The sequence below is a fragment of the Poromitra crassiceps genome, assembly GCF_964638095.1.
Source record: "Poromitra crassiceps genome assembly, chromosome: 2".
Lineage (NCBI taxonomy): Eukaryota > Metazoa > Chordata > Actinopteri > Beryciformes > Melamphaidae > Poromitra > Poromitra crassiceps.
In genome coordinates this window covers 51,764,721-51,782,717 of record NC_139624.1, presented here as the reverse complement: position 1 = coordinate 51,782,717, position 17,997 = coordinate 51,764,721, and the positions used below count along the sequence as shown (strand labels likewise).

At 44.5% G+C, this 17,997-nt stretch overlaps 1 protein-coding gene across 4 annotated transcripts in view; it reads right to left on the bottom strand.

Moving 5' to 3' along the window:
• Positions 1–17,997, bottom strand: part of LOC310772521 (pleckstrin homology domain-containing family A member 5-like) — a gene marked incomplete at its 5' end in the record, with an annotated part of 483,802 nt that overhangs the window by 145,952 nt on the left and 319,853 nt on the right. For all 4 annotated transcript variants that reach the window (XM_083632350.1, XM_083632349.1, XM_083632351.1 and 1 more), the window contains one exon: positions 7,553–7,636. In XM_083632350.1, coding sequence (XP_083488476.1) covers positions 7,553–7,636 — 84 coding nt within the window. The remainder of the gene's footprint in view (positions 1–7,552; positions 7,637–17,997) is intronic.

Below are 17,997 nucleotides of genomic sequence, written 5' to 3'. Positions count from 1 at the left end.
CTCCGGAGGCCTGGGGCCTCATGTGTAACCAAGGCCCTTGGGACTCCACCAAGCGTGTGATTCAAAGAAACTTGAGAAATTATTTTAACAGTAAAAAGGCAGCGAGAGACAATGTCAAAAGCACAAGCAAAACCATGGTCACACAATGTAATGCAGCATTTAGCGCGCTGGCTAACATAAATCTTTTTACATGAAAAGTCCCACTAGTACACGTGTTTTTGTTACCCAGGAAAGCAGCAGGGGGTAGCAGCAGCAGCATCGCCTTTTAAACTTTTAGATCGCACTCTCAACCCGTGTTTCTCCACTGTTGCGAGCTGTCTCCTCCCCCTCCCTTTTCCCTTATTCTCTCATGGCTGTCCAGACACAGTGTCAGGCCACCAGCCAAAACAAAGTGGAAACTTCTGGGTAAAAAATGCAAACTAATGTAATTTAAACAAGTAAATAACCTCACTGATGCACGTTGGAGGAGAAAAGGGTGTTTCAACAAACGAAACAGCAAACATTGTATCAAAATACTCGTTTTGATGTTAAGATTACATAATAGTGAAGTTGTAAAGCATGACTCAAAATGTGAAGGTTACAACGAGGACTTTATTTTTGAAAGAGCTAAAGCAGACGACCTACTTACATTCTGGCTGACTTGACGCAGTCTATGTGCCTGGGGCTGGTCTGTGTGGGTTGCACTCGTGCATGACGAGAGACACTTTCTCTTGGCATATTCCGTCAATGTAAAGTAGTTAACTGTTAAGAAAGTCGAATTTCATCCTGTGGGAATCACTGAATCTCACTGACTCACCCTGGAAAAGGGGCAGTAAATCAGGAGGAGGAGTAACAAGGTTGGAAAATCACGGGTTGGATCACCGCCAAGATTTACAGTATATCGCCAGCCGGAGCAGAGCCGCCATGTAAAAACCCACCTCACTTGCAGGGTCACTCTATCGGCTAAACGGCCAGGCTTGGAAACTAAAGTCACCTTTTTTAATACAGTAGAGTACTGCTGACATGCTGTTTTTTTTAGGTAATTACAACAATGAATTGACCCATGTCTTCAACAAGGACATACTGCCGCAAAAAGGTGGATCTTACCAAAAGGTTTTTACCGATCAGGCCATTTTGTCTGTACCAGTATAGTCCAATTGTGTCTTTCTATAATGTAGGGGTTCCCAAACGTTTCTGTCCAAGTACCACTACATACCAAGCCAAATTTTCTAGGGACCGCTTCCACTGCCTATACCCCCCCATAAAATAACATTTGCTGATTTAACCATGCAATAGCAGCAGAAAGGCTAAATAACAATATAAGGCTACTAGTTGGTTCAAAACGGACACAGACAGACACACACACACACACACACACACACACACACACACACACACACACACACACACACACACACACACACACACACTACCAACATTACGCTGTGACACCTTTGAAAATGTTTTTTTCCCCCCTCGCCAAAATTTTGCCCACTTTGTAACTGTAATTAAACATATTTACAGCTTGGACCGAAACACGGTTTTGGTCTATATAGCTAATTTAACCTTTTTAACATCTGTGGGGGGGGTCATATATTTTATAACTCGCCCGTTTACATTTGATAAGGGTTTAAAGTTATGCATAATTAAGGGCGTGTCCCGGTTGAGTGACGGGCGGCCATCCAGCTGTGTGGCTATGCTAACGTTAGGCTAATTGTCTGACCTCCTCCCGGTCGCGTTTGGGGTGTTGCGTCTTTTTGTCAATATTGGACAGTAAATATGCCTTCTTGCAATGTAGTTGGTTGTATTAACCGTACCTCAAAGAAAGGTGGTATCCACTTTTTCCGGTGAGTGAACGAAGTTGTCAGTGGTCAGCTAACATTTTACATTGCCAGACGACCATCTGTGCTAATAATGCTATAACATTATCCTTTTCACACACACTGAATATACCGAAATGCTAGACTTGATCATGGACTTAATGTTAATGGAAAACTGCCACACTCATAACGTTAAGGTGTGTCTGACCTAATAGAAATATTAACGTTAATGCACTCACATTTCAGCATGGTTCCAGATGTAACCTATTTAGCTAGATATAGAGGCTATAATGTTAACGTGAATGTCATGTTAGCGTAGTATTTTCTTTTTTATTATAGTATTACTATAACAGGCATTCTGCGATTAACGTTAACGTTTTTGCACTGGGCTACATGCACAACTCCACTACTTCCTGAAATTAGTACAGCTTCTTTATTTCCTGTCATCACTATTGGATGAACTGATTAATGTCAGGTGTGCTGCAGTCACAACAATGATCAGGCACACCTGATTAATCAGTTCATCCAATAGTGTAGGACAGGAAATAAAGAAGCTGTACTAATTTCAGGAAGTAAAAAAGTTGTGCATGTAGCCTCTTCAGAAACTGACTGATTGAGACTGAGACCTGACGTTAACGGCTTGATATAATATTCCAGATGCAACCTAGCTAGCTATGTTAAGAGGTTAATGTGAAGGTGACTGATTGGGAATATGATATCAAGGCTTGATATCATATTCCAATGTGAATTCAGCTGAGGGGTTCCCTCCAGATTACGAGACTGTTGCATTCAATATTTTTACACGTTACTGTGCAGTACAGTAGTGCAGGCTAGTTAATTGTTGGACGTAAGGTTTTTTAATTCCAACAGGCTCACAGCAGATGTTGTGTTTCTGACTTGGATTGATTCATCAAAACTTTCAAAATCCTTACTACTGTACTGTCAAGTAATAGTGGCATCAGGTGACAAGCTGAAATGTAAATCTTTCTAGCAAATCTAGGTAAATTTCAGATTGAACGTAGTGTCCCCGTCTTGTCTGAGGTGAATGCAAGTGAACTAGTATTTTTTTCAATCCTTTCCAGACTGTCTTTTAATCAAAGTTGTACATTGTGTTATACTAAGTTGAAAACCATGTCTCTGCTCCCTTATTTGCGTTTACAATTACAAAAAATCTGTATGGTTTATCTGTTGGCATTAAACCATGGTATTTCCTTGGGTGATATTCCTTAGTTGTCATTAGCCTACATAGACCTGTTCACATCTGCCTTTTCTACAAATTGGGCTAAATTTTCAATGGTAAATCAAATCCACATGTGAGATATCACAAGTACCTTTATTAAAACACCAACCATTCAAAGTTAGCACTCATTAACTTTGAGAATCAAAAGGAGGCAAAATAAAATAAGCCGGTGAGTCAAATAACGGCGTGGCTTCTACTGTTATGTCGGTGTGGCCACTACACGATGACATCACTCACTGATGGCATCATCACAGATCGGTGATGTCATCAGTGTGACATCATTGGTGACCTGGCCATATCCACCAGTGTGCAGTAGAGTGGTTCTGCTGCGTTTCATGCATATCTGTAAGCTTTCAGAGGACAGACAGAAATACGCACGAAATGAACGCAGAGTATGGACAGAAGGCTCTGTCCGTCTCCGTCTCCGTCTTAAATGTAGAGTATAATTGGACCTTTATAGACCCCTAGTGGACACACCATTAAAAAAAGCAACACGTGATGAGCGTGTGCAGGACTAAGTACTTTTGTCAGGCCTCTGGGATAGTTTGATTTGAATTCCAAGTAAGAACACTCTGGTTTCATTTCCAAGCCAGACCAGTCAGTCAGGCTGCAACAAGGTGAAACTCTCATTAGCAGGATCACTGCTGTTAAACACCTCTCTCTCGTCTCCCGCCACTTTCTCACTTCCACCGTGCTCAACAAGTTTAAAAATACAAATCACACGCGCCTTATTTACATATCTGGCACATACACACATACACAGACACCTCTGCACTCCCTAACAGGAGCTGTGTGACAGAGGAGATAATTGGGATGGGATGCAGCAATGGAGTGAGAGAGAGAAAGAGGAGCTGTCACTCAAAGTGCAGCTCGATGAACTTGTTAGCAATACAATCTGTGGGAGGAGAGTGTGTGTGTGTGTGTGTGTGTGTGTGTGTGTGTGTGTGTGTGTGTGTGTGTGTGTGTGTGTGTGTGTGCGTGCATCTCTGCTGCCTCTCCACAGTCCATGGGTTCGGAGGCAAGAATGGATTGAAATCCCGTCCTGACTCTTTTGGAGGTGGAGCGTGTAATTGCTCCAGTTAGTTTGTCTCCTCGGAAGCTCCGGGCCCTAAATTCCAGCCGGTGATCTCAACTTCTCTCTGTTTTCTTTTTTGTCTCGTCGTGAAAAATGTATTGTGGGTGTTGTTGGTATTGTGTGCGATTCATCCGTGTCGTCCAAGGAACGGATCCCATTTCAGAGTTGATGAGCATGATCATCAGGCGGTCTGTCATTCAGGCAGCGGAGAGAGAAAAACTTTCAAACAGAGTTTCTACATGTAAATGTACTGTAGCCATTGATGCATTGCTGAACTTCACCATTATTTCATTTACAAGAAGTTAAAGGAGAATTCTGTTTTTTTACAACCTGGACCTTATTTCCTGCTTTAATTATGATTTTTAACTCACCCTGAAAAGTTTTTTTTTATATCGATGCACTAAAACGTTATGTGGCGAGCAGTGGCCTGGAACAGAGGAAATAGGGGCATGTGTAATGTGTGTATTTACATCCTGCAAATAGCTTATTTTCAGACACGCAGTGGCTCATATCCTTATTATATGATACTGACATAAATGTGACCTGTTCTATTTACCTCTGCCAGCCATCCATTTCCCTGTTTTCCATCCAGGGACCGACATCCGGGGACTCAGAGCTCAGACTCTGTTGAGAGCTCAGAGCAGTTGATCAAGCCGCCATGACAGTCCATGGCATGGTAAACACCGTCGGATGGCTGGATATTTATCTGATTTCGATAATATAGAAGATGATGCATTCAAATTCGATGGCCGCCCATATTTATTTGAGCTGGCCCGGACATTCCGACATTAGGATTACAAACTGAGGAGTGAGGGAGAACATCAGGAGCTTCTCTACCAATGTGACGGACAGCAAACAGAGCCAGGGTGACCACGCTACACCAAGGTGAATAATCATTCATTTTCTCATTGTCTCTATGATATACAGTAATAAGGATATGAGCCGCTGTGTGTCAGAAAATAAACTTTTTACCAGACGTAAATACCCATGCCCCGATTTAATCTGTTCCAGGCCACTGCTCAGCGCATTATAACGTTTTAGTGCATCGAGATGTATATATACTGTATATATATATATATATATATATTTACTGTATATATATATATATTTATACCATGGTCTGGGTGAATACTCGATTCTGATTGGCTGCAAGGTGTCCATTAATTTGTGATAATGTACAGTGATAATGTACACCTAGCTAAATGGTCTGTTCACGGTTCATATCAATGTGCCAGGATCACGACAGAGCCGTTTGAGCTCTATACCACCGTTCACGCTTAATATGCCACTTTTATAAGTTTAGAAAAAAATTTAGTTGGTCAAAGTAACTATTTAGATTACCCCTGAGTGCTCAGGGTGTGTGTGTGTCAGAGGAGGTTTTTCCAGTGAGGCATAGGAGGATGGTCCTCCTCTATTAGATTGGGGATTTTATATAAAATATATATATATATATATATATATATATATATATATATATTTTTTTTTTTCATTTTTCATTTTTTTTTTAATAATAAAATATCAATCAAATGTGTTTTTCTTATGTGCAGACGCTAATTTTTTCATTCATTATAGCTCCATGCAGACGAGTGACTCTGGCCCTGGTCCCACCTTGGAGTAGGAGATTAAAAAAACATTTATTATTACAAAAATCTCGAAATAAATATACAGTATTTACTCTGAGAAATGAAATAATGAGAAAAGGAACAATTATTGATGGTTAAAACTGAATAATGACATCACAACAGTCTAATCCTAATGCTAATTTAAAATGAGATTTGGGCGTTTTGGGCAAAAACTGCTTGTGGGTGAGAGTATCAGCAGCAGAGCACACGTCATATTTTCCCTGGGACCGCCTCAGGTGCCAGGTGCTGTTCCGTCCTGTAGTCCTCTCACTGGGTGCTAATGCAATGCTCCTCACTGGGTGGAAAGCTAAGAGGCTTGACAGCATGGGAAACATGGCAAATACACACACACACATGCGCGCGCGCGCGCGCGCGCACACACGTGAAAAAAAAAAAAAAACCCAATTTTTTTCGCCGGCGACCTTAGGTCGCCGCACTAGCTTCCTCCCCTGTTTCCAAGCTCACCAGCCACCACTGGTGTGTGTGTGTGTGTGTGTATATACATACACACACACACACACACACACACACACACACACACACACACACACACACACACACACAGTATATATATATATATATATATATATATATATATATATATATATATATATATATATATATATATATATTTACTTATTTTATGTATTTATTTTTCCAGGATGAGTTAAAAAAATCATAATTAAAGCTGGGAATAAGGTTGTAAAAAAACAGAATTCTCCTTTAACACAATTAGAGAATGTAGAAGAAAGGTTGTGGAGATCATAGCTTCTCTGTTATCTATCTACCTACTGTACAGTAGGCCTACTGTACAGTACTACAGTAATACAGTAGTAAAGTAATACAGGTACTGATAGTCATGGAATGCTTGACTAAATCATCTAACAATACAAATATTCTCGGACTTGGATCCAAGAGACAAAATCTCAAAAAATGGGGATCCGTGGCTCTGATGTGGACTAAATGAGGGGTCCTTGATATGGAAAGGGTTGATAATGACTGTTCTAGTACTCTAGTGAAAGACAGATACTTGATCTAATCAGTATGAGAAGATGGGGACAATAGAGAGAGAAAGAGAGCTGAGGTGTACACCTCCAGGATGCTCAGACAAAACGCCCCCAATAGAGCGCTGTGCTCTATTGTAAAGCAGCTGTATTGCAAACCTATTCTACTCGGAATTCTACTCTGATTCTTCACTTATTTTGCGTCACGAAAACCCGCTGTCAGCGGATTCGGAGGACTCGTACAGAGCGTGCCACTGTGATAACCGATGAATGCAGTAGTGGCGCTTGCGGCGGCGCGGGCGTCGATGGCTTCTGTTTGGCTGCACTTTCTTTTCTGTTGAAAGTCCCGCAGCTGCCGAGCACAACGTGAAGACATCCTCTTCACAGCTTATAGTGCTTTAACATGCCTAGAGATGGTGCAGTGGGGACCCCCACCCACTCAAAACACACACTCACACACACATTTTCACCCCCACCCCGCAAAGAAAAACCCAGGTGATTTCACCCTACTGTACTCCATCACCAGAAATAGCTCCATCACCAGAAATAGCATTGTAAACCTGTTTTTACCTTCTTCTTTTTTAAATCCAGGGAGAAGTTGAAGTAGGGTCCAGCTTCCCATTCATAAAATGTACACACTTTTACAACAGTCTTCTGCTGAACTGAACAGATCCCCTGTGTTTTCCACACCCTCACCTTCCAAATCAGCTGTGACATCACAAACATGGCGTGCGTTTCCGCTCCTTGTGTGCGTGTGTGGCTGTTGCGATGAAGAAAGAGAGAGAGAGAGAGAGAGAGAGAGAGAGACTTACTGTTCATTTACGACAAAGATGCAGTTGTCTTGGGAGGGAACGCCTGACACCGGGTGCTTGCAGGTCACCTTTCGCTCATTGTGGCTGGAGGGGGGAGAGAGAGAGAGAGAGAGAGACAGAGAGTTAAATTAGACACAATTCACGGTGAAACAGGAGCCGTCAGGCGGGTGAAATACGGGACGACACCGCTTTTATCGCCAGCTGTAAAGATCCCGTCTCTCTCGTTGTAAACCTTCCCTCAAACAAACCGCTAAATCAGCGGCTAATGGAAAACACATTAAAAGACTAAATGAACTGCATACACACACACACACACAGCACACTGCAGCGGGGGAGAGAGAGACAACGGCATCGGCGACACTGCACACACACACACACACACACACACGCACACACACACACACAAACAGACAAACGTACACACGTGCACAAATGTACACACACCTGGAGCGGTGGGTGGTGCTGAACTTGAGCATTACTTCCGGATTGGTTCTTGAGTCTTGGCTTAAAAAAGCAACATTTTTTTCATCATTTCTGTCTCCCCCGTCTCTCCAAATGAATTTAGCGAACACACAGAAAGAGAGAAAGGAAACACAAGATTGTGTGCTGCTAAGAAGAGACAAAAAAATAAAATAAAATAAAAAATAAATCCTTAAAACCTTGTTCTGAAAATGTTTCCAGTCCAGCCTGCAGTTAGGAAGTGTGACTAACAACTACTGCAACACTCAACTGCCAGACTGAGTCTCTCTCTCTCTCTCTCTCTCTCTCTCTCTCTCTCTCTCTCTCTCTCACTTCCTGCATCCCTCTCCTCCTCTGTGTCTTTCTTACGACCTTTTGTGGTCTCCGCCTCGCGTTCGGTCTCTCTTTTCTCTTCACCGTCTGTCCAACTCTTCCGATCTGCCTTTCTCTGTTTCCCTTTCACTCTCTTTATTTCAATCCCTCTTTCTCTATCGCTCTGTTGTTCCTTTCTTCTTCCCAGTCTGCCTCACTTCTCCCACTCGCTCCCTTTCTAACTGTCATCTCACTGTCTCTCTACTTCTATCCCTAGCTTGGGTAATCGACATCAAATTAAATTGTGTTGCTTTGTATGAAAAGATAGCATATATGCATCTTAAATGACAACTCAATGAATTAAATCAACTTTTTCAATGATATGCAAGCTTGTAGGTGAAACACACCAAGCACTACTGGAAGTTTTATTACTCTTATTTCCACATATTTGGGACATTGAATCCTAAAATAACGCTAATCCTAATTCAAGCCTTAACCCTAATCTATCTCTCATGCAAAAGTGAGGCCCAGCCAAAATAACTGGTCTGGTTCTCTCAAGGGCAGAACAACAAGAATAAGGACACAAACACGCGCGCGCGACACACGCACAGTCGCACGTGCGTTTGCATGTGTGTGTGCGCGCGCAACACACGCACAGTCGCACGTGCGTTTGCATGTGTGTGTGCGTGCGCGCGCACACACACACACACACACACACACACATGCAAACGCACACACACTGAGCCAACTCTGCCCCCTGCCACAAACACACACACAGTCAATCCATCATGCCAGCAATGAAGCTGCCAAAACACCCTGCACTGAGATGACTGTGAGAAAACTGGACCGTTTGACTGAAAACACACTTATTTATTTATTTATTTATTTATTTATTTATTATTATTTTTTATTATTTACACTCACTCTTATACGAGGGATCAGCCGAGCAGCATTTTGGTAAACAAACCACGTCACTGGGTGGCAACGGCAATGGAACCCTATGGAGCCCAAGTGGCGCGAGGCATGAGTGTGTGCTCTAGCCGGCTTGACTTTGTTTACATTTTAAAAACTGCGACAGTTCACACAACCTTAACACGACATGCATAATTATACATCAAACTCTTGAGCTAATTCTGCTCTCACTCAGAATGTCAAAATATAAGCGATGTGATGTATCGTTTTTGAGATATTAACGTTTGTTTGGCACAACTCATACTATTAACGGCTGCGGGGTTCCGCATTTCTGGGTGGCAAGTGATGTCACGTTGATTCGTCCTATAGGCAAACAACAACCAGAACGAACAAAAAAAGTGAAGTGTCATTTTATGAAGCACCAAAGCAAATGAAAAAACAGTCAACCGCTACGCATTGATGGCCCCGAGATCTACCGGTAGATCGGGATCTACATGTACCTATTAAGCACCCCTGCTCTATAACTTCCACCAGTTTACTATGACATATACTAAGAATTTTTCCATCATAAAGATGTATATGAGCCTAGAACAGGTGGTGAAACTGCCTTCAGGTCTGCTCCCTGCACAATGCCACTGAACTCTGAGCAGCGCTGCCACCTGGAGCGAGGACCTTAAATAAACTCAGGAGGCTCTCTGGAGGGTCAGCACGTGTTGGCAGCATCTGGAGGCTGAGGGGTCCTCCTGGGTCTAATCTAGCCAGCCACGCAGCACCGTCACTGGGAATGCTCCGCTACTCCACTCCCCTGCTGCTGGAGTATGTCCAGGCTAGAGGAACCAAGAGGTCCAGCCGGGGTGGAAATAACGCAGTGATCACACGCTTGTTTAACACTTACACTTACACATGCACAAAGAACACACGTGCACGCACGCATACGCATACACACACACACACACACACACACACACACACACACACACACACACACACACACATACACACACACACACACACATACACACACACACACACACACACACGCTCGTAGGTGCATACAAATCATCTTTGTAAGCAATCTCTCCCTGGAATGGTGTTTGTGTCTCAGTGTGTGCGTGCATGCCTGCATTGTGTGTCTGTCTGTGTCTGTAAAAGGGAGACAGAGATAAAAATAAATCAAAAATCTTTAGAAATTACCACAGTAACTTGAAAGAGAACACATAAAACAAAGATTTAAGTGTAACGTTTCCTGGATGGGGGAACCTGTGCGTGTGTGCGTGTGTGTGTGTGTGTGTGTGTGTGTGTGTGTGTGTGTGTGTGTGTGTGTGAGAGAGAGCAAGTCTTAGATGTTATTCCACATGGCCTTGTTTCATGTCAGGCCTTGTTTCATATCATATCGCCAATGATATGATACAATAAAGGCTCCATAATTACCTGTCAGTCTCCCTATTATTTGTCAAAGTCAAACACATACACCCCCCCACACCTAACCCAAAACCCAACCACCCACCACCCACCCCCCCAGCCGCCCACCCCCACACCCAGCCACCCACCCCCACACACACACTTGACTCAAAATGAGAGAGGAGAGGACCTGGCAGAGAAGAAGAGCTCAAGAACAGAACCATTAGGATTTGTCAGTGATCTTGTGACACTGCAACAAGCCGTTTGGAGCAAAGGGAGATGTGGCGACAACAAAAACACCTCTGCCTCAGACAACAAGACCACACACACACACACACACACACACACACACACACACACACACACACACACACACACACACACTTCGGCGCAAAGAGCAATGTGGCAAGAACAGAAACATTTCTGCCTCAGACAATATAATTGTAATATAATAAGACACGGCCAAGGACAAACACATGGCCTGACAGGGTGTGAACAAATAAGCACCACAGTTTTCAACAGGCTTTCAGCTCCAAGGTAAAGCAGCATCAAACCACTTTCAACTTCAGCTGCACCTCCGGCGTTGCCTGGGGTCCAAACCTTCCAATCCACCCACTCTACAGAGTTGAGTTTGGCTGCTCTTGGTCTGGCATCGTCATACGCAAAAGCCATTCACCAATCATCGCCGAGGGGGACTAACAATTGGCCAATCAGTCCCAATAAACAGCCCCATGGGCGGGACTAAGCCGTTATCAAGTACGCCGCGGAGGAGTAACGTTAATGACAACAATGGCTGCTATCAAGGCGGTTTTAAATGAATTAAAAGTACCAATTACTTTAAAACATACCTTTTTTTACATTCTCCTGACTGGAGTAACTAATGTAAGATTCAGGCCGATACGTAGGTCTCTAGTGATTGGTTAGGGAAAATAGAATTCCCGTGGACAAATCCCCTCATAGAAATTTGTTGACACTGTGTAAGCAACTCACGCACACAAAGTCACGCTTAAAACACACAGTGACACTGTGTAAGCAAGGCACACAAAGTCACGCTTAAAACACACAGTGACACTGTGTAAGCAAGGCACACAAAGTCACGCTTAAAACACACAGTGACACTGTGTAAGCAAGGCACACAAAGTCACGCTTAAAACACACAGTGACACTGTGTAAGCAAGGCACACAAAGTCACGCTTAAAACACACAGTGACACTGTGTAAGCAAGGCACACAAAGTCACGCTTAAAACATACATTGCAAGCGGTTTGATCTCGGCTGCTTGATTATGGCAAAAATCATAATCACAATTATTTTGACTGATATTGAGATCACGATTATTTAACGTGATTACTCATTGACTTTGGCAACATCATGCATTTATTGAACTAGAAAAAACTTGTATTTTTAATACTGTATTTCTTTGAAATTTAAATATAATTGAACTGGAAAACAAAGACATAAATTAAGCTAAAAAGAAATAAGCTAACTAAAACTGTATCTTGTTTTCATAATTGTGTCAAGCCATATTTTGATCAATTGCACAGCCCCAGTTTGATCTAAAGCCAGAGTTGAAGCTGTTGAAGCTTTTTTTCAAGCTTTGGCTCAGCTGCAGTCACATAGCTGCAGTCACATGACTAGCTGCAGTCACGTGACTAGCCATTTATTAAGTGAGCTACAGCCAAAGAAAGGGAATTTAAACAAGACAGATGTCAAAAGTTCCAATGATAATAGCAACATTAATCTGACTGGCTGAGTTCCAAGCTGCTGTAAAACACTTTAAATATGAATGCGCTAACCAACCGAAAATCACCACTCTCAAGCTTCATTGCCATGGCAGAAGATTACGATTCAATTATCCTTATTGAATTATTACTGATTAAGAATAAAGTGGATGCTGAACATTTTGGCGTTCATGTTACTGTAGTGGTTGTGAAACTCATTTTAAAGCACGGCTTCTTGCCGCTTCCTATTCACAACAGAAAGGACAAGGTGCAGTTTTGAATTTTAGAAATGAAAACTACACCTTTCAAAATGTCCTTCCGTGACTAGTAGTTATAATTATCTTAAAAAAGAAAACACTTGATCAAAACAAAGGGAAAAAAAGGCATTACAAATTGTGTGTGTGTGCATGTGTGTGTGTGGGGGGGAGACAATACATTTGTTTTCAGAGTGTTCTTTCCCCCTTGATCTAATATTTAGGGTGGGGATACACTGATATGAACATTTTTGGCTGATAACCGATAGAACCAATATTAACAATGCTGTTATTTTGCTCATCGGACTGATACTGTGAGTTACTGGTGGCTCAGTGGTTAGCACTGTCACCTCACCGCAAGAAGGTTGTGGGTTCGAATCTCCACCCCGGTCCTTTCTGTGTGGAGTTTGCATGTTCCCCCCGTGTTTGTGTGGGTTTCCTCCCACAGTCTAAAGATATGCAGTGCTGTATAGTATCATACACCTATGTATAGTTCAATCATGAGAGACTCGTAATATAATTTTAACAAACTTTATTGAATCAGAATAGACAGTTTGAGTATGGCGTATGACTCCATGATGTGACGCTCCTCTTGCTTATGAGAGAGGGCCATGATGTGACGCTCCTCTTGCTTATGAGAGAGGGCGTCGGTGCTGTAAGAGATAGGACATCCCCCCTGAGGGGATCTGTTTCCAACGGGAGTCATAACATTGGTGGTGATCTGGGGGAGGTGGTGGGATGAAGCTTCTTGCCTGGAGATGCTGGATGGATGCGTGATGCTGACACAAGGTGAGTGATGACTGCACGAGTGTGATTTAAGCTGTGGTGATGGGGGCCTTATATAGTACTGGGAGAAGGGCATTTATGATGTCATAACTGACGTCATTTGGGCAACTGACGTCACGCTGCAAAGGTGACGTCATAGAGAAGGTGACGTCGGAGATGGTGACGTCATTTAGTGACGTCATTTGGGCTGAGGGTTATGACAGCATGGGGTGCTCTATTAATGCCTTATTTGGTCTTCCATGATTGAACTTCAGTCTGCGACTACACTTCAATCATGAGAGACTCTTAATATAATTTTAACAAACTTTATTGAATCAGAATAGTATGGCGTATGACTCCATGATGTGACGCTCCTCTTGCTTATGAGAGAGGGCGTCGGTGCTGTAAGAGATAGGACATCCCCCCAAAGGAATTTAAAGTTATTTCAGGAACAGGGAGAGTGAAAACGGGGGTCATCATCCCCCAAAGGAATTTAAAGTTATTTCAGGAACTGGGAGAGTGAAAACGGGGGTCATGGAGCTCGCCTGGGGTATGCTTTTAGTCAGGTCGTGGGCTGACAGGGGGAAAATGTATGCATGTCGGGAGATGAGGGGCTGACCGGGGTTTTTTAAGGCAAAGCGGGGATGCAAGGGAGTGGATGTGGATAGCCCGGGCATGGGCACATCGATGAGAAAGGAGAGTTTGATCACCACCAACGAAGTGCTTGCTGCCTCTTTAGTCATGGAAGAAGGGATCTCTGGGCTGATAGTATGGCGTCTTGCTCTGGTCGAATGTAGGATGCATAGGCGGTTGAGGACCAGCGCCCCAGTTGTTGAAGGGAGGCGGAGGACACCCCCTGCGTGGCTGCTGATGTGGCTGCTCCGATCCTGAAGGAGTGGCTGGAATAGTTCTCCGCAGGGATGTTGCATTTCTGGAGTGTGGTCTTGAAGTGGAGGATGAACCAGGATCTCGTCATGTGATGATGGGGAGAGATGAGGAAAAGGGGGGCCGAGGGACTAGTTGGGGGCCTGACTTTAAGGTATCGAATCATGGCCGAGAAGGGGCAGAAGGGAGATTGGATGCGAGCAATGATTATAGGGCAAGCTCCGCCTACTTTGGTATGTTTCAGGGAGATGCTATAGTGGTCGGGGTGGAATTTTAAATCGGAGAGAGTTATGTCGCGTGAGGGTTGAAACGTGGCGGGGGATGTAAACTCGCTGATTCTGAGGAACCCATAAAAGGCCAGGGAAAATACGCACTCTAAGAGGCTGTCTAAGAAGGTGGAGTGAATGCCTTGTCTGAGGCTGGTTAACATGTGCCGTAATATGGGGAGAGTAATGGGACGCCGGGAGTCGGGGGCCGACGGAAAAGCTTTTGAAATGCCTTTTAATAGTAGTTTAACAACTGGATTTGTAAATAGACTGGGAAAAGCCGGGTCGAGGCCCCTGGCGTAAAATTGGATGCCTGCCACTAGGCTGCGGATGTAAGGAGGGCGGAGGTGGCGGACATCTACGCAGAAAGAAATGAAGGCGCATACTGTGGGAATTAGAACGGGGTGAACGGGCTGGTTGACGGAGAGGCAGAACATGGCAAACATTCGCCAAGCCGCGTCGTAAGCTTTGATGGTGGAACTGGCCAGTCCTTGCCTAATGTAGGACTGGGCCGAGTGGAGAAAAGGGGTGAGGTGGGGATTGCTCTCTATGAGAGCGTGAGGGCGGAAAAGGAGGGGTGAGGTGTCGGAGTCGAGTCTGCTTCGGGGTAGAGTCTGCGGAACGCCTGGAAATTGAAACGGGAGAGGTGATCAGCGATTATGTTAATATGCCCGGGGATGTGCCTGGCGACCATGATAAAATTATGGGTGACGGAAAGCCAGGTTAGGCGCCTAACAAAAGGCATAATGGCCGGGGAAGATGATCGCCCTTTATTGATGATGGCGACTACTGCAGCATTATCGCATTTGACTGCTATCCTTTTACGTGCCCAGAAGCGCCCCCATATGTGACAGGCAGCCACTATCGGGTATATTTCGTATAGAGCGGAGGACTGATCCAAGCCGGCAAACTGCTGCGGCCAAGTGCCAGCGAACCAGTGGCCTTGGTAGACCCCCCCGAAACCCACGGATGGGGCTGCATCTGTGAACAGTTTTAGGTCGTCGGCAGACGAGACGATTTCATCATAGAAGAATGAGATTCCGTTCCAATTTTCTAAGAGGTGAGCCCAGAATTTGAGATCGGATCGGCATCCCTCGTTGAGGGTAACGGAGTCAAGGAGGCTGGGGACTGACGATGCTAAATCGAGCAGCCTGGAAATGAATGACCTCCCTTGGGGAATAATGTGCATAGCGAAATTCAGGTGGCCGAGCAGAGACAGGAGGTCCCGTTTTCACTCTCCCTGTTCCTGAAATAACTTTAAATTCCTTTGGGGGGATGTCCTATCTCTTACAGCACCGACGCCCTCTCTCATAAGCAAGAGGAGCGTCACATCATGGAGTCATACGCCATACTATTCTGATTCAATAAAGTTTGTTAAAATTATATTAAGAGTCTCTCATGATTGAAGTGTAGTCGCAGACTGAAGTTCAATCATGGAAGACCAAATAAGGCATTAATAGAGCACCCCATGCTGTCATAACCCTCAGCCCAAATGACGTCACTAAATGACGTCACCATCTCCGACGTCACCTTCTCTATGACGTCACCTTTGCAGCGTGACGTCAGTTGCCCAAATGACGTCAGTTATGACATCATAAATGCCCTTCTCCCAGTACTATATAAGGCCCCATCACCACAGCTTAAATCACACTCGTGCAGTCATCACTCACCTTGTGTCAGCATCACGCATCCATCCAGCATCTCCAGGCAAGAAGCTTCATCCCACCACCTCCCCCAGATCACCACCAATGTTATGACTCCCGTTGGAAACAGATCCCCTCAGGGGGGATGTCCTATCTCTTACAGCACCGACGCCCTCTCTCATAAGCAAGAGGAGCGTCACATCATGGAGTCACAGCACCGACGCCCTCTCTCATAAGCAAGAGGAGCGTCACATCATGGAGCCTCTTGCTTATGAGAGAGGGCCAGTGCTGTATGAGATAGGACATCCCCCCTAAGGGGATTTGTTTCCAACAGGAGTCATGACATTGGTGGTGATCTGGGGAGGTGGTGGGATGAAGCTTTTTGCTCTGGAGATGCTGGATGAATGCGTGATGCTGACACAAGGTGAGTGATGACTGCACAAGTGTGATTTAAGCTGTGGTGATGGGGCTTTATATAGTACCAGGAGAAGGGCATTTATGATGTCATAACTGATGTCATTTATGATGTCATAACTGATGTCATTTGGGAGAAGGGCATTTATGATGTCATAACTGATGTCATTTATGATGTCATTTATGATGTCATTTGGGTTATGACAGCATGGGGTGCTCTATTAATGCCTTATTTGGTCTTCCATGATTGAACTACAGTCTGCGACTACACTTCAATCATGAGAGACTCGTAATATAATTTTAACAAACTTTATTGAATCAGAATAGACAGTTTGAGTATGGCGTATGACTCCATGATGTGACGCTCCTCTTGCTTATGAGAGAGGGGCGTCAGTGCTGTATGAGATAGGACATCCCCCAAAGGAATTTAAAGTTATTTCAGGAACTGGGAGAGTGAAAACGGGGGTCATGGAGCTCGCCTGGGGTATGCTTTAGTCAGGTCGTGGGCTGACGGGGGGAGAATTTAGGCATGTCGGGAGATGAGGGGCTGACCGGGGTTTTTTAAGGCAAAGCGGGGTTGCAAGGGCGTGGATGTGGATAGCCCGGGCATGGGCGCATTGATGAGGAAAAGGAGAGTTTGATCACCACCAACGAAGTGCTTGTTGCCTCTTTAGTCATGGAAGGAGGGATCTTTGGGCTGATAATATGGTGTCTTGCTCTGGTCGAATGAAAGATGCATAGGCGGATGAGGACCAGCGCCCCAGTTGTTGAAGGGAGGCGGAGGACGCCCCCTGCATGGCTGCTGATGTGGCTGCTCCGATCCTGAAGGAGTGACTGGAATAGTTCTCTGCAGGGATGTTGCATTTCTGGAGTGTGGTCTTGAAGTGAAGGATGAACCAGGATCCTGTCATGTGATGATGGGGAGAGATGAGGAAAAGGGGGCCAAGGGCTGATTGAGGTTTATGCAAATGCCGGAATGATGGGTTATGCAGATTGTCGGACATTGGCTGACTTGTCAGGACGTGGGCTGACTGAAGTTTAAGCAGGATGCAGGGATAATGGGTTGAGCAAGTTGTCAGGATGTGGACTGACTTCTCGGGACGTGGGCTGACAGGTTTAAGCAGAATGCAGAGATAATGGGTTGAGCAAATTGTCAGGACGGGGGCTGACTTGTCAGGACATGGGCTGACTGATGTTTAAGCAGAATGCAGGGATGATGGGTTGTGCAAATTGTCAGGACGTGGGCTGACTGAGGTTAAGCAATGGCGAGGACACTTATATGTTATATGCAAATTGCCCGGGCATGGGCACCAAACGGGGATTGGGAGAGAAGACCGCCACCAACGAAATGCATTAATACTTCCTACCAATCATGGAAGGAGGCATCTTTGGGCTGATGATATAGCAGCTTGCT